The following is a 26364-nucleotide window of genomic DNA, read 5'->3' on the forward strand; positions in this document are numbered from 1 at the left end:
GAAATCTATATAATTTTGTTAGCCACTGTCACCGCTATAAATCCAATGAAATGAAAAAAAAAAAATTAGAAAAGCAAGAGATACCCAGAGGTCCTGGCTATCTGAAGTACTTTGGCCTTTGCAAGTCAAATTTAATAGAATAGCAAAGAAGTAAAACTGTCTTTCATCATCTCCACTCTACTATCATACCCACTCAATCAATTTTTACTTTCGTTATTGTATTTTTCAGTTCCATAATTTCTATTTGCTTCTCTTTTGTAACTTATATTACTTTGCTGAGGTGTTTCTAATTTTTTCATCTGTTTCAAGAGATTTTATAGTTACTTGCTGGAGCATTTTTATTATGGTTGCTTTAAAATCCTTGGGGACATCTGTGATGCTTTCAACAATAAAGATTAAAAGAATTTAAAAAGTCTTCGTCAGATAATTCCAACATCTGATTTATCTCAGGGTTGGTATGTGTTGATTGTCTTTTCTCATTCATGTTGTGATTTTCCTGACTCATGATATGACCAGTGAGTGTTCTTTTTGTTGTGTATTCTGCATAATGTAGATATGAGAATTTGAATCCCACTTAATCTTATTTTTCTTTTCCAGCAAGCAGACCTCCTGGTGAAATGTGACGAGAGGGCCTTTTGGCTATGTACGCTCTGCATCCTGCTCAGCCCTGCTGATACATTCCTGGAGAAAGTGTGGCTTTAACTCACATTGCCTTATGCCTCCAGTGAGGGAGTATGTTCACTCTGTGCTGGGCCACAGTGACACAGGAAGGGAAGGTAGGAAACTAGACAACTGGCCCTGCCTCCCACCCTCTGGTCTGCCTTGTGGAGGGTGGAAGCTTTGCTCCCTAGTGAGCCCCACCAATGCCATGGAAGAGAAGTGAAGCCGAGCAGTGACTATTCCTGACACACAGCGCCTCAGAGATTCTCACTGCTGCCAGGTGGGGGTGGAGGCTCAGGATGCCACTAGGCCCCATTGAAACTATTATTTGTGTGTGTGTGTGTTTGTGGATATAGATTTTTATTTATTTTAGGTAAATACCTAGGATTGGAATTTCTGGGTCATATTGAAGCTGTTTGTAGAACTAAAAAAAAAAGACTGCAAACTGTTTTCCATTAACAGTTGTACCATTTTATATTCCCACCAACAATGCATCTCTATCATTTGTCACTCTTTTGAACTTTAGCAGTTTTTAACTGGTATTCTCCTGATGACAAATGATGTTGAGAATCTTTTTTTAAAATTTATTTTTTTATCATTGACAGTATTACAAATGGCCCCCACTTCCCCCCTGGAGGCTGGGTGGTGGGGGACTCTTTTTGCAGAAGGATATGCTACCTAGTTGCACACTGTTCAGAGGATGGAAGGTCAGCCTCCACTCAGGTACGCTGACGCTTTCACAGCAGTGGATCATGTTAGTGCTGCCTACTTCTGCCAGGTAGAGGACAGAAGACTGGCTTTGCCAACATCATCTGGCAGGGCAACTGGAGCACCGTCGTCATGCCATTCCTCCAGTTGTGAGGTCCCTACACAATCCTTCTTCCCACCTTTTATGGACTTAAAATGCTTGTCTGTTGCATTATATCCAGCATTTTTTGTTGTAAGAGAGAGAACCTGGAAGAACGGGGTTACTCCATCTTGGTGAAACCTCACTGTATTTAAACTAGGATCATAGTATCTATAACAATTTACTACACACTTACTTTCTCTTATGTAAACTACTTGAAGGTAAAAATTGTTTTTTAAAAAAATCTTTGTAATCCTAGCTTTGACATATTACTTAGTGATCAGTAGATGTGTGTTAAATGGATGACTAAATAAATGGATTTCACTAAGTACCTTTTGATAGATTCTTAATATGTACTTTCAATGAGAAAACATTATTTAGTCTCTAAAGAGAAAATCAAGACTTGTGCAAAGGAACTAGATACAAGAGAGAAAACTTTGTCATTTAAAAAAATGTTTTTAGAAATTACACAAAAATCAATCACATTTCTAACAATACTACCAATGTACATGTTGAAAATGAAATTAAAAAGACACTACTATCATTTACAAACAAACCAAAGACAATGAAATACTCAGGTATAAATTTAACAAAATGTGTACAGAATTTGTATGCTGAAAATTACAAAATGTCAATGGAAAAAATCAAAGAATGCGCTGAGAAATTCAACACAGTTAAGGTAAGAACTTTCCCTAAGTTGATCTATAGTTGCAATTCCTATCAATATTCCAGTAAAAATTTTTACAGAAATAGACAAGTTTATGCTAAAATTTATATGGAAAGGAAAAGCCCAACAATTGCTGAAACAATCTTTAAAAAACAGGATAAAGTGAGAGGACTCTCTCTGCTTGATATTTAGCCCCAACATACAGCTTCATTAACCAAGACAGAGTGATGTTGACAGAGAGATAGATACAGAGATCAAAGGTATAGAATAGAGAATCCTATAATAGACCCATATAAACATGTCCAACTGATTTTGAATAAATGTTGCAAAAACAATTCCATGGAGAAGTGAGCTTTTTCAACAAATGGTTCTGGATCAATTGGACATCTATCCAAAAGTTATATCTTGACCTAAATAAACCTTACACATTATACAAACATTAACTAAAAATGGATCAGAGACTAATGTAAAGTGTAAAGCATTAACATTTTTGCCAAAAAAAATGTTCAAAAAGAGATCTTCATGACCCAGGGCTAGGCAAAGAGCCAAAAGCATGATCCATAAATGGTAAAAATGATTAACTGAACCTCATCAAAATTGAAATATCTTGTTCCACAAGAGATCCTATTAAGAGGATGAAGAGACAAAGTACAGATGTGCAGAAAATATTTGCAAACCACATGTCCAAAATAGGGCTATTACCTAGAATAAAGAATTTTCAAAACTCAAAACAAGAACACAAATTATACAATTATAAAATGGCAAAGGACCTGAACACACATTTCACCGAAGAGGACAGAGATGGCAAAATAGCACATGAAAATACATTAACTACCATTGGCCATCAGGGAAATGCAAATTGAAACCACAATGAGATATCATGATATACTGATGACTACGATGAAAAACATTGACAATACCAAATGCTGGAAGGATGTGGAGAAACTGGATCACTCCTATACTGCTGGTGGGGATTAAAATTTTACTAAACTGTAGTATAGTATCATAATCAGGATATTGACATTGATACAATCAAAATACAGAACAAGACTATCACCTCAAGATCTCCTATTGTTCACATCCACTTTCCTTTCCCACCAATCCCAAGTTGCTAGCAACCACTGATGTCTTCTCTATATCTGTTTTTCAACTCAAGAATGCTATCTAAATGCAATCATACAGTATATAACTTTTTAGAAATGGATTTTTCACTCAACATAAATCTTTTGATTTCCATCCAAATTACTGCATGTGTTGTGTAGTCTGTGCTTGTTTATTGATGAATAGTGTTCCAAGGTATGAACAGCACCGCAGTGTTTATTCATTCATTAAAGAACATCTGAGAGACACCAGATAAAGGATTCAGGAGACCTCACTATAGTATTTCTTGTAACTGAATAAGAATCTAAAACTGCCTCAAAAATAAAAATTTTAGTAAAAAACTAAGGTGCCAAAAACTTAGTATGCTACCCTTTGCAGGGGCATTAAAATGTTTACATGTACATATGAAACTGCTAACAGGGCACAACTATGAAGAGGGGGATTAAAAGACTGGGGGGTTAAGAGCACAGGAAGATTTTATTTTTTAATAAGTAAATGTATTTTTTTTAGTGGCGATAAAGAAAAGGAAATACATATAGAATATGTATTGTTATGTAGCTCTCCTTCATTCCCTTTTTCATGAAAAAATAAAATAAAAACTGAGGAAGAAGAAAAAATAACTGAAATTCCAGTTACTATGGAGCAAAGAATTATGTGGTATTATTGTGCCAATAATACAAAGGGATACAAAGAGAAGGGAGCAGGGAAGCTCTTATCCATTGATAAGCACTGATGGCGGTCTCAGGCATTTCCATTATTTACAACATATAATTGTAAATAAGTATGAATGCAAATTAGGTGTACATGAAACAGTTTATTAAACCTTTTCATTGATAACTTTAATACCAAGAACACTTATCAGAAAGACTAGAATCTTTAAGTAGAAGCTAAAATATTTAAACTTCTAAAATTCTTTGAAAGTGTATTATTTAAAAACTTATAGTGACAGTTTTGAAGCCTGATAGCCAACAATGTGCCAAAATGTCAGTGACTCTAACAGCCCTGGGCTCCCTTAACATCAACACTAAGCCACGCTATTTCAACTGCTGTTTATGATTTTGAATATCGCTTTCCAAATTGGAAAAAGGAGCCATATCAACACTAGCTTCAAAGTAATTGGAATATTTGAATTTCAGTGATAAAAGTATCTTTTTTGTTGTTGAGATTATCACTTTCTCTAGAACTCCACTCGACACATATAAACTTTAAGGCGTTTGTCTTTTAGTTTGACCTTCCATTAAAATGTAGACATACAAAGATAGGCAAATGTCATGGTTTTTTGAAACTTTTAAGTTTTCATTCCTTATTGCAACTATAAATTGAGGAACATTTAATGTAATTTCTCAGAGCACTGGATTACAGTGTATATTTAAACACATCAAAGATTTGCAACCTCAGTGCTTTGAAAATTCAGATTACTAATGTGAACACATCATTATTTTCCTATCAGAAACACATAATGAAGTTAAGCGTTAGACTATGGACATGCAGCTCAATTCTAATCTCAGATAAATGAGGACACACATTTGCCTCTCTTGAAGAATCACCTCTACACATGCATGAACAATCAGAAATAATGATTTTTTTAAAGAATCACAGCAGATGTGAATTTAAATCAAATTACTATTAATCAAGTGAGAACAGCCAGTCCCAAACAGTCCTCTTAACTGTACTATTATGGCAATTATTTATCAAAGTCTCTACAAAATCTCTACTTCTAATAACAGTTACATTTGAACATGCAAAGATTGGTAGACCCTAAGGGAAAGAACAAGGGTCGCCAAAGAAATGGTGGATTTGTTGTTTCACAATCCAGTGCACTTTTTTTCCAAGCACAGTTTTACTTGCATTCATTTATATTTTCCAAAACTAACCCTAAATATATGTTGCCAGTGTTAAAAAGGTAAATTTCTGTTTAATATTTTTATGTAGCTCTGACCTACTTTAATGTCCTTACATACCTATAGTCATGAATCAGCATAAAGTTAATTTCTACAGGTGATGATGGGGGGGGGGCACAGTTCTTATGACAGAGGAGTGACAGCTGCCAATCAGAATTTCAGAAGTGGGGGTTGAATTCTGATGTGAAAAAGACACTAGGTGATTCTGAAAGAGTCTCCAAATTGAGAATTAACTAAATTAATTTTGGCTTTATTTCTCTTAATAGGACAAAATACAGAAAGACAGATTTAAACAGATCCTCTATATGACTATACCTTCCTTTGACAATGTTCTTTTAATCGAATGCAGAGGTTTTCAGATTGGTGCGCAGCAATAATTTTTAAAACACCCAACACCTAACTATTTAGTCATGGCTACTGACCTCTTTTCTCTTGATTGTCAAATAAAAAAAAAAAAATGACAACAGCCAACACAATAGCCATCCGGTGTGAATGAATCCAAATTATACCTATTTTTTTGTCAGATTGTCAAAAGATAATGTGCCGCAGAATTTTAGTAATTAGTTTATGTGTGCCATGAGATGAAAAAGGCTGAAAATCGCTGGTCTAATGACATCCGCAAGCATTCATGCCAGGTGTGATTCACAATCCATGAAGGGCTAACTTCTTAAGCTGAGATTTTTTAAACTCCTAATGTGTTACATGGATACTATTTCAATGTATTATGTCTCTTCTGCAAGCAGACAAAGATATGTGGATGTGTGATGAGTTTCTTTGGGGATAAGGGGACAGACTTTGTTATTAACTTTTGTATGGGCCCTGAGGGACCTGGGTAAATTGTTGTATTGACCAAGCACTTTTAGTTAAGAAAATGATCTGGAAAACAGCCTTTATATTCGAATCCCCTAAGATGGCAATGCTGCCCTCCTATTCCTGTGCACATACACACATTACCTAAATCATCTTTGCAGATGTGTGTGAACCAGAGCTATCTGCGCTCTATCTGTCTGTGAAGGGCAATAACAAAATGCTACAACCCATTTAGCAATAAACCATGCATCCTTCCTGCAAGTCTTTGCTTACATTTGATTTGCAACATTTCACCTCCTCTATAAATTTTATTTCATAGTCTTCAGTAATTTCTGGCAACAGAAGTAGCTACCCAGATGGTATCTCTTTTCTCCATAAGCCAGAAATAATGTCTCAATATAAATTCCAATCCCATCTTTTTATGATTTAGATTCTAAAGTTTAGAAAGCAGCAAGCACACAAATATTGAGACAATACCTCAGGTGAAAGGGAGAACAGCAAAATTTAAGCATAAGAGAGCAGCATGTGATCTGAGCGGGCAGGAGTAGGATGAAATGCATACCTGATGACACAGGCGTAAAGACCGCTGTCCTGCAGCAACGTTGGCCGGAACCAAATGGAGTCTTCTTCCTTGCTCATTCTACTTCCATCAAAAGCTATTGGCTCTTCAAAGTCTCCTGGACCGGAGCTTTTGTACCACATCAAACTGAGTCCAGCACTTTGGGCTAGGGAGTAATTTGCTCTGATATAACCATAAAAGAGTGCACACTTGATTCGAACAGGTTCTCCCACCAAAACTTGATATTTCTTGATATCGATAGACCAATCGGTGCATCCATCAGCTAAAATAAAGAGAGAGATAGTACATTAGAGAAAAATTTAAGAATTACTTCATTCATTCATTTTTCATTCAACAAATATATATCGAACATCTATATTGGAGTAGATTCTATTCTAGGCATAGAGGATTCAGCCTTGGATCAAACTCAGAATGGTGCTGAAAAGTAATTTACCATGCTAACAAACAGCATATTCGACACTTAGTTTGCTTCTGCTGGTATTTATTCTTAGTTTCTATCAGTGTGATGGCTATTGGTTTATTGCCTTTCTACTCTACATCTTCCTAGCCACCTTTTTTGCCTGTTCTTTGAAAGTGGATCTGGATCGTGGAAACAGCTTTCTTCTGCTAGCTGGCACTGAAGCTCTGTTGGTAGAGGGTGCTGAAGAGACATTGCAGGAGGAGAGGGTTTTGCTCCCTGGTCCCAGCATGCTTGCTGGGATGGCCCTTGTAGAGTACAAGGCTTCTCTAGCACCCAGTTCCTGCAGTGCCAGGCAGCCAGCAGCTTGGTAGTTTTTTAGCACAGCCTCATTTGAGACACTTTCCCACAAACTGCTTTTCCAGGTACTTTAAAGGAGTCGTCTCTGTCAAATTCCAGAGGGCAGATTTGCAAGTTCTGCCAGTGTGGCACTTCACTGACTTCTGCCATCCAGTAAGCCATGTGCTTCCTCAATAAGGTTTGGATGTCACTCTGGAGGTCAGAAGATAGGGGCTTTTCCTTGGGGGCTGTATATCAGCTATAGGCGCAATAGTAGCCTTTATTCTTCTGAGTTCTCTTTTGTTATGGGCTGAATGTTTGTGTTCTCCTAAAAGTCATACTTTGACTCTCTAACCCTGAATGTGATGGTATTTGGAAGAGGGGTATTCGGGGGATAAGTAGGTTTAGATGAGGTTATGAGGGCAGAACCCTCATGAAAGGATTAGGGCTGTTAGAAGAGATACCAGCACTTCCCTTCCTCTTCTCTCCCTCCCTCCCTCCCTCCCTCCCTCCCTTCTGGTGCTCATAGAGAAAAGGCACAGTGAGAAGGTGCCATCTGTAAACCAGAAAGAGGGCTCTCACCAGAAACCAAATCGGCCAACACCTTGATCTTGCAATTCTCAGCCTCTAGACCTGTGAGAAATAACTTTCTGTTGTGTAAGCCACCTAGTCTATGGTATTTTGTATGGCAACCTGAGTAGACTAATAGATCTTTCTTACTAGCCAATCTTTTTTTTTTTATAGGGGATTAGTAAAGGGTAAAGGGGGTCAAATATATGGTGATGAAAGATCTGACTTTGGGTGGTGGGCACACAATGCAATATACAGATTATGTATCACAGAATTGTACACTTGATACCTCTATAGTTTTATTAACCACTGTCATCCCAATAGATTTTTTATTTTTTTAATCTTTATTGTTGAAAATATTACAGATGTCCCCTTTCTACCCCCATTGATCCCCTCCACCACACATCTACCCCACCCCCAAACCATCCCCATACCAATGTCTGTGTCCATAGGTTATGCTCATAAACATATAAGCTCTTTGATTAATCTCTCCCCACCCACTCCTCCATCCCCACTTTCCCTCTGAGATTCCTCGGTCTGTTCCATGCTTCTATGTCTCTGGATCCATTTTGTTCATCAGTTTATTTTGTTTATTACATTCCACATATAAGTGGTACTTGTCTTTCTCTGACTGGCTTATTTCACTTAGCATAATGCTTTCTAGTTCCCTCCATGCTGTCTCAAAGGATAAAAGATCCTTCTTCTTTACAGCTGCATAGTATTCCATGGTGTAAATGTCCCACAGCTTTTTATCCACTCATCTACTGATGGGCACTTGGGCTGCTTCCAGATCTTAGCTATTGTAAATAATGCTGCTATGAACATAGAGGTGCATAAGTTCTTTGTGCCACTTAGTAATTCTTTCTAAAAATTTCCCATATTCAAATTAGTGTGTGGTGTTTGTCTCTGATTGGATCCACACTTATAAAATCAGGAATAAATGTTTTATAGCCAAAGAAGGCAGAAGGAAATACAAGAGTGGGTCAAGCTCTGGTTGTAGTATCTCAGCAAGAGAAAGAGGTACATTGGTCTGGTTTCGGGTAGCATCATGGGAAGTACAAAGTAGAAACAATGGTGGAAAATGTGGCTAATGGGGGTTGGGATCAGTTGGGTTTTCTCAGTTATCTGAAAGCATCATCTTCCAAATGGCATCTTGGTATTATTTTTTATCACCCTTCCCCCTGCACACACACACACACACATGCACACACACACACAAACACACACAACAGGTCCCCACAGGTCAGGTACATCACTATTAACATAATCACAGGGAAGTTGAGAGTTTTCTACTTAGAGAGGGCAGTTGCCCCACGCCTAGCAAGATAATCAATGACAGCTCACAGAATACAAACACTGAGCCAAAGGCAAAACCAAGAAAAGAGGACCTCTAAGAGCAGTAGCATCTGATTATTGTCAGCAGGGTTTAACTCATTGAAGATTAAAAATGAGGACAGGCCCGGCCAGACATGGCTCAGCGGTTGAGCATCGACCTAGGATCCAGGAGATCGCGGTTCGATTCCCGCTCGGGCACATGCCCAGGTTGAGGACTCGATCCCCAGTTTGGGGCGTGCACGAGGCCGCCGATCAATGACTCTCATCATTGATGTTTCTATCTCTCTCTCTCCCTCTCCCTTCCTCTCTCTGAAATCAATAAAGATATATTTTAAAAAATAAATAAAATAAAAAATAAAAATAAATAAAAATGAGGACAGGCTGAATAATGTAGAATCTGATAGAAGGAAAATTATCAATATGAAAAGGAAGAACAAAGGCGGCATATAATCTATTGAGTCATCTACATTTCTTATCTTAAAATAATATCTAACATCTAATGAGCACTTAACTATGACTGAGTTTACAAATTTTCACTTACCCTCCACAAAAATATCCATTAAGGCTTTTCAACTCATTGTTCCCTCCATGTGGAGCAGTTCTCACCAAGGACTGAATGCCTTCCTCCCTCTCTTCCTCCAAATAGCACCTCTTCAAAGAGGACTTTTCTAAATGCTCTGCCGGAAACACCGGCTTCCTATTCTGGTCACATGATCCAGATTCTGCTTAAGATTTTTTCAGGGGAATTATTATCATCTGGTGTTATACTATGTGCCTACTTTTTTTGCTTTCTCTCTCTCCAATAGAATGTAAGCCCCTTGAATCAAGGGCTTTGTCTTTCTAACTCACTTCTTTAGCTTTGAACTGTGCTGCTCACCAGCTCAACACACATTTGCTGAATGAATGAATGAATGAATGACTCAGTAAATAAATTAACAACTAAATTTTATAACTGAAGAAACTCAACAAAAGCTAAGAAGTAGAAGTCCTGGGATTCTCACCCAACTATGTCTAACCCTAGAATTCATTCTCCCTACCACCATAGTATTGTTTCTTGATAAAAGTATTATCAACTTCACAATATTCTTTAATTTAGTTAGTTTCAACTACTAAAGTTTTGTCTAAGATTCCTGTTAAAGATCTGTATTAGATATTGTCTAGAGTAAAGTGCTGGAAGCTTGGTGGACACCATCCATGTCTAAGCCATCGCCATCATCCCTGCCAATGCTGCAGAGTTGCCACACCATGTTAAATAGGATGACAGAACTGTACACAGAGATGTCAAGGTTATATAACTACACATGGCATTTACTGACACAATTTCGTACATTTGACCCATTACATGAAATTAATCCTTGGTGGAATTTTGTTTTAAACAGTTATAATTCTGGTGATAAACATTGTCTTATTTTACCACTATAAGAATTACAATACAATTTGAGAATCAAGTAACGGAGGTCAACTACCACAGAGGATATCCCTACCAGTGAAAAAGGCAGAAAAAATTAGCAGTATAAATAGTTAGATAAACTTACTTAAACTCTCAGAAGATTTGTAAGATAAGGTAAAATGCTTGAAGCTAAAGGCAAAAATATTTAGTCTTAAAGGTTTAAAAAGTTAGCAACAAATTAGATCAAGATGCAGAATGACAGCTTTCAGAGGGAAGGGCGGGTAGAAGGGGCTCGGTGAAAAAAGGTATAGAGATTAGCCAAAGAACATATAAGCATAACCCATGGACACAGACAACAGTGTGGTGGTGGCCAGAGAGAAAGGTGGGGGAGGGGGTAAGAGATGGGTGGAGGTGGGCAAAGGAGGGAAAAATTGGGACATCTGCAATAGTGTCAAAAGCAACAAAAAAATTTTGAAAATACAATAGTGGGAGAGTTGTGTTGGGGATAGACAGAGAGGTTAATACTTACTTTTAGAATATGCTTACTGAGAGAAATGTTGAAAGAGAACTGTAAATATTATGGAAAATGAGAGTTATTCCGAACTTGACTATCCATCAAGAAAAAGGTATCAAACAGCTCAGTCACATGCCAAGAAAAAGGCAGAGATGAAGTGAAAAAATAACAGGACCTTGGATATCAGAGACACTTTATGTTCATTTAATATGGAAATAGACGTAGGATGTATATCTTAGAAACTTTTACTACCATTAGACTAAATGTATGGTGTTCAAAATAAACTATAAAATTATTAACATTTTGTAATATTTTCGGAGAAAAATGGCAAGTAATATAAAGAACAATTTAAGATGTTTTCTAATTATTTAGATAAACTTCTAAATAAATGATGGGCATATTGCTTTTTCCAATAATTAAATTAAAGCATTTAATTAAATGAGACAAGTGATAAGTGATATTTTTTCCTTGTATGCAGGGGGAAGCAGATCAATCTTTCACTCCCACTTCCATGTTTCTCTCTCTCTCCCTCTCCCTTCTTCTCTCTCTAAAAATCAATAAAAAATTTTTGCAAAAAGATCTCAAATCTTAAAAGAAAATGTGACAACTTAAAACTTAACTCTTGATTACCAGAATTGCTGATTCGTTCAATTTTTTCTTGATTCAGCACATAAGCTCTGTTGACTTGGAAGCAATCATTCCAAAAGCATATTTCCAGACACTGTTAATTCCATTATGTACTAATATTTACTATTATTATTTTTTAAATTGTCATCGAGTAATTATCTAAGCCAGTAGTATTTAATCTGTTTTTCTGTTGTTCAGAATAAAATGCCATTCTACAAGCCTCTCTCAGGAAATCTGCTATTGGTGTTCTCCTTCCTTGATGGGAGGATTGTATGGAAATGCCCCAGCTCGATGACTCTTCTGCAGTACAAATTTCTTCAGTCAACGGGAGTTTATGAAGTTCTAAAGCTGCACTGGGGAGTGGGAGTAGGAAGCATCATATCATTCATTTTTGTTACCAACCATAATCTTCTGGGAGCTTAGATGAAGACAGTGATGGAATTAGATTCACAACGAATTCCTTTACAAGGAGTTCATACTGATGTACCATTTCATAAACAAAGGCTATGCAGACTGGATAATGTAAGTAAATTCAAGCAAGATTAGGGAAAGTATTTTTAATTAAGTCATTATTACTGCATGTGTGAGTTCAAAATATTTCCATGGTAACAAACTTGAAGGTTGTGTTGTTAAAAAAAAGTCTAATCCTAGAGCTTATACATATTGCATCCTAATATGGAAATGTAAGATTTTACTTACAAAAGGGCAAATTAAATTATATTACTCTTAAAGCATCTACTTGGGTGGGTACATTGAAATAGTGATAACATAATTAAGACATCTGTGATAGTATAATAGATGTCCCACCCTGATCCCCTTTACTAAACTGAAATATCTATTCTCCAGCTACTTTGAGTAGTGTATGCTCACAGCTCAGAATTGTCTCCTCTTGAAAAGTACCCTTGATTGACAGAAGCCACCATGCTGGGAAATTTAAACCCCTGGATGTGCTCACTGCCAATAACTGATTGATGTGAGTGTAAAAAAGGCCAGGCCCTTTTCCTCAAGTAGGGACAATTTTATAGTCCAGTTCACACTTCAGAGCGCCTGTGTATGTGGACCATGGCAAGGCGACGGTTCACCAGTAACCTCCTCACCACCTCTTTTCCCTTCCCTGCCCTTCTTCCATCTGTTCCTCAGGTTTTCCCAGAAGGGCACTCCCTCAGTCACTTGTATGCATCAAAATCTGCACCTTGGACTCTTTTCTAGGAAAGCTTACCTAACACAGTTCATACAGTGAGAGCTAGCTGCATTTCAGTTTCTGTCCTAGGTGCTGCAGTGATCAAGACCTGCAGGCGCAGCCCTTGTTTTAAAGCAGCTCACCGTCTAATGGAAGAGAGAAATTAAAAGCACAACACGGAAATGCAATGATAAAGAAATGCAAAGGGCTGAGCAGAAACATGTGCCATGAAGGGAAAATGTTTAAGATAAAGGAAAAACAAGAAGTTAGCCATACAAATGTTGGTGAACAGATATTTGATTTGGAGGTGGAGACACAAAAGCAAAGCCACAGAACCAAGAGGCAGCAGTTTTGTAGGAACTATAAAATGGCTTTGTGACGTTGAAACAAGTTTAAAGCAGGAGATAACAAGAGACGAGGGGAAAGAAGTAGACAAAGACAGATCATGGAGGTATCTTTATGAGATTTTAAAATGTTTGCCTTCATTGTAAAAGCAATGGGAGAAAGAGTAAAAAGTTTCAATCAGGGAGGTGACTAAACCAGCCTAATGGTTTTAGATAAGCTATGCTGGGTGAATTTTTAGGTAGAGATATAAGGCTTTAGCCAAGAAAGTGATGTTATTAAATGTCTGAAGTTGGGTTGACACAGTACAGAAGGAGAAATTGGATACATTTGAGAAAGATTTAGGAGGTAAAATTGGCAGAAGTGACTGACTAAATATAAGCAATGAGAAAAAAGAATAATGCCAGTTTAGCCTGTAACTTACATCTTTTGTCAATCAACTAAAAAATTTAACACCATGTCTGACTTTTTATAATTTCTTCATTTAGAATGTTTAGGCAATAAAAATATAATACATTTTTTAGACTAACTCACAGACCTAAAATGCATATACATAGTTTATTTCAATGATTAAAAATAAATACCTGAGATATTGGCATCATTTGTCTCTACCCCAAGTGTGCTGAGAAAAGCTGAATCTGAGATATGAGTACAGTTAGGAAGTGTAGGCCATGCACTTAAGATATCACAGACAATGAACAGAAAGTCTGAGGCTGGATTTTAAATAAGTGAATTCTGCACTTTATTTGCACTGGCTGCTACTCTTTTCAAATATGAACTTTATAAATGAAAACTGGTAACGCCGCATTTCTTCAGAAGAGGAAGCTGACAAGCCCCCAAATCATCAAGAGCAATGACAGCAGCAGAATACGCCAGTGAAGCTTTATAGCAGGCACTGGTTCACACAGCGCTTCCTCATCTCTACCTCCTGGAGTATGTTCATCTAGAAGATTTCTAGGTTCCTGCCTTTAAATAGATACTGCCTAACACTCTTGGAAGAGCTCTTTCAAGTATTTTAGAGAGATCAGTGTGGGTGGTAAGAATTGATGTTACTTAAGAGACTCTGCCAATTATTAGGAATCTAGTTTCTAGACTATCCTTTTCTGAAAAAGCCTGGAATTTATCATCTCTCACCCTCGCAATGTAGGTCATTCCCAGGTGAGTGCAGGCCTTGGTGAGCTGTTATCAAATATCTTCTGAGATATGGCTCCCTCTTAATCAGAGGAGAGCTGGCGCCAAGACAAATAAGACCCTGACAGCAGAGTTCACCCTCCATCATATCTTAATCTCCCAACTTTAGCAGGTATTCTTGATACCAAGACACAAAAACCTGTGCTTTGCATAGCATACAATTAGTGAGGATTTATTCTGTAAAGTATTTTTTCTAATGATAAAAAGGAAAAAGGGAAACTACAGGAGTAAAAAGAGAATAATATTCATTCATAACCTATCCTTTTGTTTATTTCATTTCTTTTCTCAGTAGAACTTTGTATCATGATTGATTTTTATACCTAATATTTTGTAATAATTGTACAATATTCCATGATAGTGCTACATTATAATTTACTTAACTTTTCTGCTGTTAGTTGTCTATAGGTTTTCCCCCTAAGTTTGACTGTGATAAAAAACAAAAACTTTATACACACAGTGCTCCATAACTTTACCCTCCCCAAAATAGTGTTATTTCCTCAGCACCTAATCCCCAAAGTGCAATTATTGGATCAAATAATAGACTTTTAAGGCTTTATACTAATTTTTAAATAGATTTTCAAAAACCGTCTCATAATGTTTTTCACAACAGCCATCTATGTAAGCACCTATTTCACTACATATGCTATTTGGTCTCCTGTCAATACATATGTGTTCACTCTTATGTACTGTTTATTAAACTGAGCACCAAGCACAGTTTCCTACGTTTGTCTCAAATTACAACAATGTAACATCATAAATGTCATTCATCTGATTACTGAATGGCAAAAGTGCCACAGCCACCACATATCAACCCTAAATCTCTGACAGGATTCATCGAACATATTTTGCTCCATTTTCACCACTTTTACTCAACATTATAATTCAATCCATTCACTTGTGCACTGTCTTTTCAATGAAAGATTGTCCTCATACAAGCTTTTGTATTTCTTTTGGCTCTACCCTCCAGGCAAGCCTCTCACAACTGAGGAAGTTGATTGTTTGTATCTGTTATAAAGACAAAATAAGGCAGTGAAGCTCTTGGAGGTGTGGTAAAGAGATCTGCTGCCCAACTTGGAGCCCCCTTTTGCTCAGCCATAGCAGCCCCTCAGTACCTGGTACCTCTCCCCTCACCTGTAATATCTCCTGGCCCATTACAAACCACACCAGTGTCTTGTATTTACTCTTCTCCCACTGCTGTTGTTAGCTTTTCTTTTATTGGACAATGTCAGCATAATCTTACCCTTTTGAAATGCCATCTAGGGTTACAGCATGTGACCCAACAGCAAGCAGATCACGACACTGACCCAGTACTTGCCCATATTATCCACAAAGGGGAGAGAAGCCTTCTTTCTGAATAACACCATGAGGTTTATATAAAGCATGCTTAAAATTAGTTTTCAATGTCGACAGTTCCTCAGAGGCAACAGGTCATTTGCTGAGGGGGCACCAGAAATGCTACAATATTCCTAGGTCTGAAATCCAGAGCAAGTACAGATATGATTTTTATCTTTCCTGGAGGGGAACATTCAACAAAGTCCAAACAGTGCATGGGTTTGCAGTAGAGTCTGGCCTGGGTCTTTGAAGCACAAAAATTTTTCCTTGATGACCTAATCTATCTGTATATCTTTTCTGTTTGAATAAAATAAACTCATTTCCAGGGCAAAAGATGGTCAGGTAAGTATTTATATTTTCGGAAAGGAAAAAGGGGAGAAATAGACTCCTGGTTCTACCAGAGAGTTGCAGCACTGACTCTTGGCATTCTTTTATGGGTTTGAGGAGTGCTGTGCTGCTGACTACAGGGAACTCCCTATAATTTAGGGCAAATATTTATTTAGTGCCTTCAATCATGATCATAAGTTGACTACTTTATGATCAAGAGGGACCCATCCGATACCCTGACTATCTCTTGAACTGAAAGAGTAGCCCTTCCTAACCAGCCATGCACCACAAGGGATGTAGAAAGAAAAATACATCTGTAAATGTAGTGCTTTTAGAACCATTGCTTCCATAAATCAGTTCTACTTTTACATTATGATGTCATGTGGAACTTCTTCCAGACTTTTGAACCTATTTATGAGCTACTTCATCTATTTATGATTCTACTTCAAAAGTCAGAAAGAAATCAGTTTTGAGTACCAAACAGAGTTCAGCGAGGCAGTGGGGAATTGACAGTTAACTTATTTGTACCACAGCTTATGCGGTTCATTCATTTATTAAGCACCCACTGTGAGGTAGAAAACCCTCTGTGTGCTGGGGGTAGAGTGGTGACAAAAACAGAGTGCCAGCACACAGAGAGAAGTGAGACAACCATAGCAATAGAATGCATTGGGAAGCAAAAATAAAGCATAATAAGAGGCTAGGGTGCATGGGGTGCTCTCACTACAGTAGCTAGAGAAGGGTTTTTGGAGGAGCCAACATTTGACCAGAGAGTAAACTGGGCAGATGTGTAGGACAGCAGGGTTCAAAACAAAGGTTCTGAGGTGGGAATGCACTGGAAACATTTAAGGGAGACCAGGAAGGCTGGGTAGCTGGAGGAAGCGAGTGGGCTAGAGAGTGGTCAGATCCTCTAGGGCCTTTCCTTATCTGTAAGAGGTGGAGAGTAATCATTATTCCCCAGAGTTGAGGGAGAAACTAAGAGAGGCACTCAGTATGGAGCACCCCGAGTGGTTATTGGAAGATTTGTCTTGTATACCTTGTCTCTTCCTGGCAGTATCACTCTTCAGCCTGGGTTTTCACACATTCACATGGCCACACTGAAGTGTACCTTGTCTTAATTACCATGTACCATAAACAGTTTATATTAATTTCCTCATATTGCTGTGAGCAAGTACCACAAGCTAAGAGGCTTCAACAACAGAGATTAATGCTTGCACAACTCTGGAGCTTAGAAGTCTGAAATCAATGTGTCAGCAGGGTTGGTTCCTTCTGGGCATCCTGAGGGAAACTGCTCCGTTTCCTTCTCTTAGCTTCTGGTGACAGTGGGCAATCTTCGGCATTCCTTGGCTAGTGGACACATCACTCCAAATTTTGCCTTTACCTTCATATGATGTTTTCCCTGTGTGACTCTATGTCTGTGTCTCTTTACTTCTTATAAGGGTACTAGTCATACTGAATTTAGGAATCACTTTACTCTGGTATTTCCTCATTTAAACAAATTACATCTGCAAAAACTATAGTTCCACATAATTTGCATTCTGAGACTTCAGGAAGAGCATGAATTTGGGGGATACCCAGAGCACATTTGAATCTGGGTTGATTAATGAATAGGGTTTTCTGGAAAATCAAACTGGATTGTAAAGACAGCCACTGCATATATTCCATAAAGATATGGAACAAAAGGCTTAATGAAATTCTTCTGAACATAATTTAACCAGAAGGGGCCCTGGGATCTATGTGTGACTCATTCATTATGAAAAACATTATTTGTCATTCTCTTGCGAACATGTCTGTTAATAAAGATAGAGTTGGAAAATGAATGTAATAGTACACTAGGGTAGTATATGATCTGTGGACAAGCCAGACCCAAGTTCAAAACCCAGCCACATCTAGGTCAAGGGAGTCATTTAAGCTCCTAGGGCCTTCAATCTGCATGTTGAAAAATCTGTGTGGTGTACTTGTTCTGGTTATTATAATGGAAATCTCCCTGTGTTTAGGGCTGTGCTTGTGCCTGCTGCATGCCTTGGAGGGCACGAAGAATGCCAGGTAGAGAGCAGTCAGGGCCCCAGAGAAAAGAACCAAGCAAGCAATTTTCAGATAATTTGGCACAAAAGAGTCTGATGGCGAACTTGGACTGTTAGAAGCTTCTAATTCAATTGTACTATCTGGGTTGACAGGAGGACTGGGGTTCCTGCAGTCACCCAGATGAAGGTCCGCTGTAACAATTGAATCCTGAACTGATCTTCGAGGCTTCTTCAAACTCATCGATCACTTTTCCTTGTGAAATCTTCTGCCTTTGCCTTTTTTAAGGCCCACACTTGCTTTTGGCCTAGAAAATAGTCTTCAGGGGTGTTTTATTCCTTGCATGCAGATATGTGAGCAAATCCTCCATGCTTTGAGGTAATTTTCTCTGTGCCATTCTTTGACAGTTAATCTGAAAGCCCCATCTCTCTGTGTTGGATAAAGTTACCCCTGCCTTGCCTGACAGCAAATGCTACTTAAGACTCATATTGGCTTTGAAACTTTATTTTTCTTTTCTTGATGTTTAAAAGCGATATGAGAAAGAGCCTAACAATGTACCTGGAATATAGTGGATGCTCCCTTCTTCATTCCCACACTGAACAGGAGCAGGAAAAGCCCCAGTGTTTGGGTCAACATAAGCAGATGCACATTGTATGAGAAAATATCAATTCTTTATTTAAAATATGTTTTATTGATTTCAGAGAGAGGAAAGGAGAGGGAGAGAGAGAGACATCAACAAGGAGAGAGAGTCACTGATAGGCTACCTCCTGCATGACCCCTACTGGGGATCGAGCCTGCAACCGGGCCATGTGCCCTGAACAGGAGTTGAACCTTGACCTCCTGGTTCATGGGTCAGCTCACAACTACTGAGCCACACCTGCTGGGCTGGGTTCTTTTTGTTTTTTAGTTGTTGTTATTCTGGTCATAAGGAATTGATAACACCTTGATGCATACTGTCCATCTTTTAAGAATGGAGCAATTTCTATTTACTTTAAATAATTTTTTTAAATTATTTTTTTGTGTTCTCTATTTAATACACATGTTTGTTAGCATATATTATATTGAATTAATACTTGCTTACATCTATTTCATTCATCTCTGTAATGCTAGGACTTTGAGAACTGAGACTTTACCAATATCTTTGTCTACCTATATCTACCTATCATCTATCTATCTCTATCTCTATCTATCTCTATCTATCATCTATCTATCTATCTATCTATCTATCTATCTATCTATCTATCTATCTATCTATCTATCTATCTATCATCTATCTATCTATCTATCATCTATCTATCATCTATCTATCTATCTATCTATCTATCTATCTATCTATCTATCTATCTATATCATCTATCATCATCTATCTATCTATCTATCATCTATCTATCTATCTATCTATCTATCTATCTATCTATCTATCTATCTATCTATCTATATCATCTATCTATCATCTATCTATCTATCTATCTATCTATCTATCTATCTATCTATCTATATCATCTATCTATCATCTATCTATCTATCTATCTATCTATCTATCTATCTATCTATCTATCTATCATCTATCATCTATCTATCTATCTATCTATCTATCTATCATCTATATCATCTATCTATCATCTATCTATCTATCTATCTATCTATCTATCTATCTATATCATCTATCTATCATCTATCTATCTATCTATCTATCTATCTATCTATCTATCTATCTATCTATCTATCTATCTATCATCTATCATCTATCTATCTATCTATCTATCTATCTATCATCTATCTATCTATCTATCTATCTATCTATCATCTATCTATCTATCATCTATCTATCATCTATCTATCATCTATCTATCATCTATATCTATCTATCATCTATCTATCATCTATTTATCTATTATCTATCTATCTATCTATCTATCATCTATCTATCTATCTATCTATCTATCTATCTATCATCTATCTATCATCTATATCTATCTATCATCTATCTATCATCTATTATCTATCTATCTATCTATCTATCTATCTATCTATCTATCTATCTATCATCTATCTATCATCTATCATCATCTATCTATCTATCTATCTATCATCTATCATCTATCTATCTATCATCTATCTATCTATCATTATCTATCTATCTATCTATCTATCATCATCATCTATATCTATCTATATCTATCATCTATCTATCTATATCTATCTATCTATCATCTAACATCTATCATCTATCTATCTATCTATCTATCTATCTATCTATCTATCTATCTATCTATCTATCATCATCTATCTATCATCTATCATCATCTATCATCTATATCTATCTATCTATCTATCTATCTATCTATCTATCTATCTATCTATCTATCATCTATCTATCATCTATCTGTCTGTCTATCTATCTATCATCTATCATCTATCACCTATCTACCTACCTACCTACCATCTATCATCTATCTATCTATCTATCTATCTATCTATCTATCTATCTATCTATCTACCTACCTACCTACCTACCTACCTACCTACCTACCTATGTACCTACCGATCATCGTCCATCTATCTAAATCTATCTCTAATTATATATCTATAGTTATTTCCATATCTATTTGCTTTACCATTGTGACTGACTGAAAAGATGTTCACTTAAATTGGTAATGAAAATACATATCTTGGTTATCAGCACAACTACTCATAATGGTATTTTCTAGGTATTTTTAACCTTACTAATTTTGGGGGGAAAATAACTATACATTTTTTCCTTGTTTTATAGTATTGCAAAGCAATACAATTTTTTTGACTCAGAATAATTTTATTCCACATAAAATATGTGGAGAACTCAGTAAGTTTTTTTGATTTGTTAAACATAATGCACTCTGTTTTACATTCATTGGGAGTACTAGCATGCTATTTATTTAGTTCATGTGTACCTCTACAAAAATCCTTTATTTGGACAACAAAATGGATAAGGGTATGTGCATACAGATAGGTCAAAAAACATTGCCAGCTTCAGGCATTATATACCGTTGGGACACTTGTTGGACACTGGATTAAATATCAACATGATGAGCAACAGACCAAACAAACAGTGATCTAATTTAATCTCTTTCCCAATTTAGAGGCACCTCACAGGGAAAGGCCTGTTGAATGACAGGACACCCATCCAGAGAATTGATCCTTTAAAGAGAGAGTTACAGGGCTTATGGCACATACTTTCATTTTGTGTTAGAGCATAGAGCAGAACAGAATTCTATTTTTAAAGATTGCAAGTTATAAAAGGTTTTTAAATTTAAGAACAATTCCAAATGGGAGATTGTTTACAGCAATGAACACTTAAAACAATCATGTATCAGATCAGAGTTCAAACCTTGTTTTAGTGCAATTTCACATATACCATTGACCACCTACTATATGCAACTCACTGTTCTACAATAAAGATTACTGAAAGTAGTGTTAACCTTGAGGAGATTATCTTTTAGTAGAAAAACAATAACTATGTATAACACATGGCAGAATGGAGAAATTTCATGAGTAAAAACAGCATTGGTGAGGAAACACCGAGTAACAGTTTTGTTCTATTTTAACCCATTACTGTTTTCTATTTTTCAAATAAACTAATGGAACAGAAATATGACTGGGGAGATCAACAAGAATTTAATAAAGAGATTGAATTGAATTGTGCCTCAAATCAAAACTTGATAATTAGGAAGAGAAAATTCCAAGTCAGTGGGATATTCCAGTTAGATAGAATAGTAAAAGGTAAAGTTCTGAAATGGTGGAATGATGAGGTGGGGAGGAGAAGAGTGTAACCAGATGAAAATAAGATCAGAAAGGCGGGTTTGCAAAACACCATACCAAGAAATTTGAATTTAACCCCACAGCCCAGTAGTTTAAAATTTTAATATACATCAGAGTCATCTGGAGGAGTTGTTAAAAGACAGATTGTTTGGTTCCACAGTCAGAGTTTCAGGTTCAAAAAGTGTTGATCGAGACCTAAGAATCTGCATTTCTAAAAAGTTCCCAGGTGATGATTCTAAGATGACACTTTTGAGAAGAACTACTCTTGTCAGTGTAGATGGTGGGAAATGTCTGTGAAGGAAGTGGTATTAGCTGATCTACATTTGAGGAAGATCACTCTAGTGGGGATGTCAGGAATGGAACAGGAGACAGCTGGGAGCACGGAGACCACTTAGAAAATTCTTAAAATAGAGGTGCAGGCAAAAGTAGCAAAGGATATGAAAAGGAAATGCTGGGAAGTTGTAGAGGGAGAACCTACAGGATGGAGGAATGATCAGATGGGGGAGATGAGGAAGGAAGAGTCATCGAGGATGACTTTGAGGTTTCAGACCAGGACTCCCAAGAGAACCGTGAAATCATTCATGGAAATAAGGGGCAGAAGTTCCAGGTGGCAGATGAAAAGTATGGTTGGGGTAGAAGACTCATCATCTTATAACACCTTTTCTGCCTTTACTGCAGGTGTTTATATGGCAGACCGTTGTTGCTTGTGTTGTCTGGTCTGTGCAAAAAAGCACCTTCTGTGTATCTTTTTCATATTATGAGCTATGCTGGGCATTCAAGTCCCCTAAAGTTAGAGAAAAACTTAAGGGATATCTCCACAACCCAAGGACATGGACAATGGTGGGGAGAGGGACTGGGGAGGGGGTGGAAGAGGTGAAATGGGTCACTGGGGAGAAAAAGGGACATCTGTAATATTTTAAACAACAACAACAACAAAACTTAAGGGAAATGGGAAATGGAGGCTTTTGTGCATTTTAATATGCATTTGTTTTCTTATGAATAATATCACACAGATTGTCTATTTGATTAACTTCTTGCAGAGATTGTAGGGGGAAATTAAACACATAGTTTGTGTATTGCTCTTTCAAGTGAATTTCTGAGTGAGAATTTAAAAAGAGGTTAGAACCATTTTTTTAGTGATGCTGTCTATTTTTATCACTGTAGAAGTCTCATGAAAACACACAGTACACTGTACACATATTAACTTTACACACAACTATCTTGGCATTCATCTGAACTTATATGTGCAATTATATATCTATTATGGTGGTTTTTAATTTTGTCATGGGTGTTAAAATAACAGTTCATTTTAATTGTGCAGAATGCCTTCATTTATGTAGTATTTTCATAAACATTCTGAAACTTAAGCAAGAAAAAAATGGTAATAAATTCAGAAAAAAAATCATAAGGAATTTTTTTGTCTCTTTTCATGTTTAAAAGCCAAGAACAGGGGGGAAAAAAAAATCAAGTATAGAAGGTTTCCTTGAACTTTAAGCTCTACTCTTCAGAGATTTTGTTGACATGCTTTCAGGTACTCCTTAAGTAATCATGGCAAGTGAAAAATCTATGTTTAGACAATAGAAAATTTCATTGATTCAGACTTTGTTGTTTTTTATTTTGTTTTTCCCTGCCTTTGAGAGTGCAGCCTCTAGGTGTGGGGCAAATTCATGTACATTTTTGAGGGCTGATAAATTTGAGAGGATGCACTTCTGTGAAAAACTATACTGGACAGTTGTTAATATATCCATCTACTACATTCGAAGCAAATTTAAGTTGCTTCAGTATTACTTAGCAATTAAAAGATCCTCAAGTACTGGCTCAAGTGATATTATCTTCATAGTCTGTTTATTAATACTGATTAAACTCAAAACTAGAGAAATATTCTGGCTTAACAGATGCTACTTAATGATAACATTTATTGCTTAGTTATTGTTATTTGCATAAAACTTTAAATTCTCAGGGAGTTGCAGTTTCCTTTTTAACTAGGAACATATAATTTTTCATGGTTCATTCAGCTCAATACCCTTTCTTTGGCTGCTGTATCAAAAAGCTGCAGCTGAGTTCCATTATATACCCCTCAAAGGTTAAGACCCAAGACCCTTAGTAGTCACACCATGACCATTTATTTTCATACGTATCAAACAGAAAATATTTGAAATTAGGGAGGGAAAGAATGATTTTACAGTATTTAGTGTAAGCCACCTCTGGAGGGAGGCATTCATTGATTCATTCTTTTTTTATTTTTTTTTTTAAGGTTCTCCTGTTATGCTTTTTTTTCTTTCTTTATTTCAACAAATATTTAAGGGCTACCTGCTATACCCTAGGCACTGCTGGGGCCAGAATAAAGCATTCGATAAAATTATTGCATATGACATTAAGCAGGTTCCCTTCCTTTACTCTAAACTTACTGCTTACCTTGTTCCCACTGAGTTGTTATGAGCAAGATGGGATATTTGTCTCAAACGCTACTTTATTTTTTCAATCTGGTATTCATGGGTATTTTCAAAGTGAAACAAGGCAGTGTTGTGGGTTCCTTTAAGTGTTCATTCATTAAGGTGCTATTAAAATATTTCTTCCTTTATTACTCTCTAGTTTTCAAAGGTAAATTCTTGTCTTTGTATTTAACAGCAAGGGCCACACGGTCCTATACAGAGATCCACTTGGGTGCCATGCAATTATGAGAAATAAGTATTTACTGTGAAATGTATAAAGCCTATGCATTATCTTTCTGTGTTTCCATTACTCTGCTATGAAATAGTCAACCATATATTCTTTTAGTCCATAAGTTAGGAAATACTGAATAATCCAAGAGCTTTGAAATTTCAGAACTTCATTCAATGGAGGAGCTGTAGTCCCTGATCTCTACTCTAATATGCTGCCAGTTATTGCAAGTTATAATAGCACAATACAGGGCCTGGATGAATATCACTCACTCAGTTGTTTCCTAGAATGGCTTCGGGGTATGAAGTAAACTACACTACATCACTGTCCTCATAACGAGATTGTTCTGCTGGATAAACAAGCTCCCTGCAGGCCTTACCTGCTGATAGGACCCAGTGAACCAAATATTTAACACTCCACAAAGGCTCCTCCCTGCCATTCTTCAATATTGCATGCATCATTTTCAAAAGAAAATGTGATGCAAAGAAGTAGAAAATTGAGCTACTGACTCCTGGGTCCATTGCTACAATCTGGCTTAGTAACAAAGCCTAAATTCAATTTCTGGGTCCTGTGAGATAACAGAAGTTTCAAAGTTCCCAATAAGATTGTGGAAATCTAAATTCTTGTTCTAGCTGACCAATTTACATATGGCATTTGGTGAAACCAGTCAGCCCGAGGAAACAAAGGAAACAATATGGAGTGCTGGTTCATTTGCTTAAATATTCACTGAAAATATTGTCATGTAAAAAATGAAAACTTTTTTATTCCAGTGTTTAAAAGATAACACCATTGCTTTAAAAACACTTCTTCTACCATTAGAACAAGGGCTCATGTAGGAGGAAAACAACATAGCTTAAAAATGATACTTTCATAGTTTTCATGTGTGAGGATGTTAGAACATCAAGTTTGTTTGACTTGTATGTTTGTGCAATTTTTTTGTGCACATGTATGGGTGTTGTTTTTCCCAAAGTTTAGTGTTATAATGTTAATAAACTTATTGTCTCATGTCTTTTTTAAATGTTCAACAGAATGTTGCCAAAAGTATGCTCCTGATAGGCAGTATTTCATGTACATCACTCTCATAATGGAACTGCAATGCCATAGGGGCTTTAATACAATCATGAACAGAGTACTATTAGAGGGTTAACTTTTCCTAAGAGCATCAAAAAAGGCTTTCATGAGGGCATACAAGAGATGAGGCTTTGAGATTAATCATGAATTCAGTGGCAGCAATTCTAAGAAGAAAAGGGAGGCTAACAATGTGTGTGGTGAAATGATGGGGTATACTTGGAAAAGAAGTTTGGCTTGAATAGAGTATAGAGTTTTTGATCACAGGATAGGCAGTCATGGAGAAAGTAGTTGGAGAGAAAGAACCATTTGTTTATTTACGTGCCCTCATGACCAGACCAGCCATGACCTACTGGTGCAATTTGGCTCCCAGACCAAGGGCAGTTAATTCCCTGGCCGACAAATAACCCATGCCTAGGTTTAACAAGAAAAGATGAGTTGACCTAATCATACTTTTCCTCTCTGAGTTGAAACAAGGGGCCTAACATAGATATAGGCCAGAGAAGCTGTAATGATCATGTGCAATCCAAAGTTATAATGGAAAAGCAACTGTGAATAGAGAGAAAGCTAGTGCTAGAGAAAAAAGGGTGGAGGTGATGTACAAAGAGAAGCTTGGAAAAAGTAGAGACAAGAGACCCAGTAAGGAAAGAACTAAAGAGCACAAGGAAGTCTCTAGAACTTGATTTTTTACTTCAAGTTTTAAACCCA

General features: G+C 36.8%; 1 protein-coding gene across 1 annotated transcript in view; it reads right to left on the reverse strand.

Annotated features, from left to right (window-relative positions):
- The window catches only part of IL1RAPL1 (interleukin 1 receptor accessory protein like 1), a 1172201-nt gene that overhangs the window by 546192 nt on the left and 599645 nt on the right, over positions 1-26364 (reverse strand). The window contains exon 5 of the mRNA XM_081125599.1: positions 6549-6828. Within this exon, the coding sequence (XP_080981725.1) occupies positions 6549-6828 (280 nt within the window). The remainder of the gene's footprint in view (positions 1-6548; positions 6829-26364) is intronic.

Source organism: Miniopterus schreibersii (assembly GCF_964146895.1).
Source record: "Miniopterus schreibersii genome assembly, chromosome: X".
NCBI lineage: Eukaryota > Metazoa > Chordata > Mammalia > Chiroptera > Miniopteridae > Miniopterus > Miniopterus schreibersii.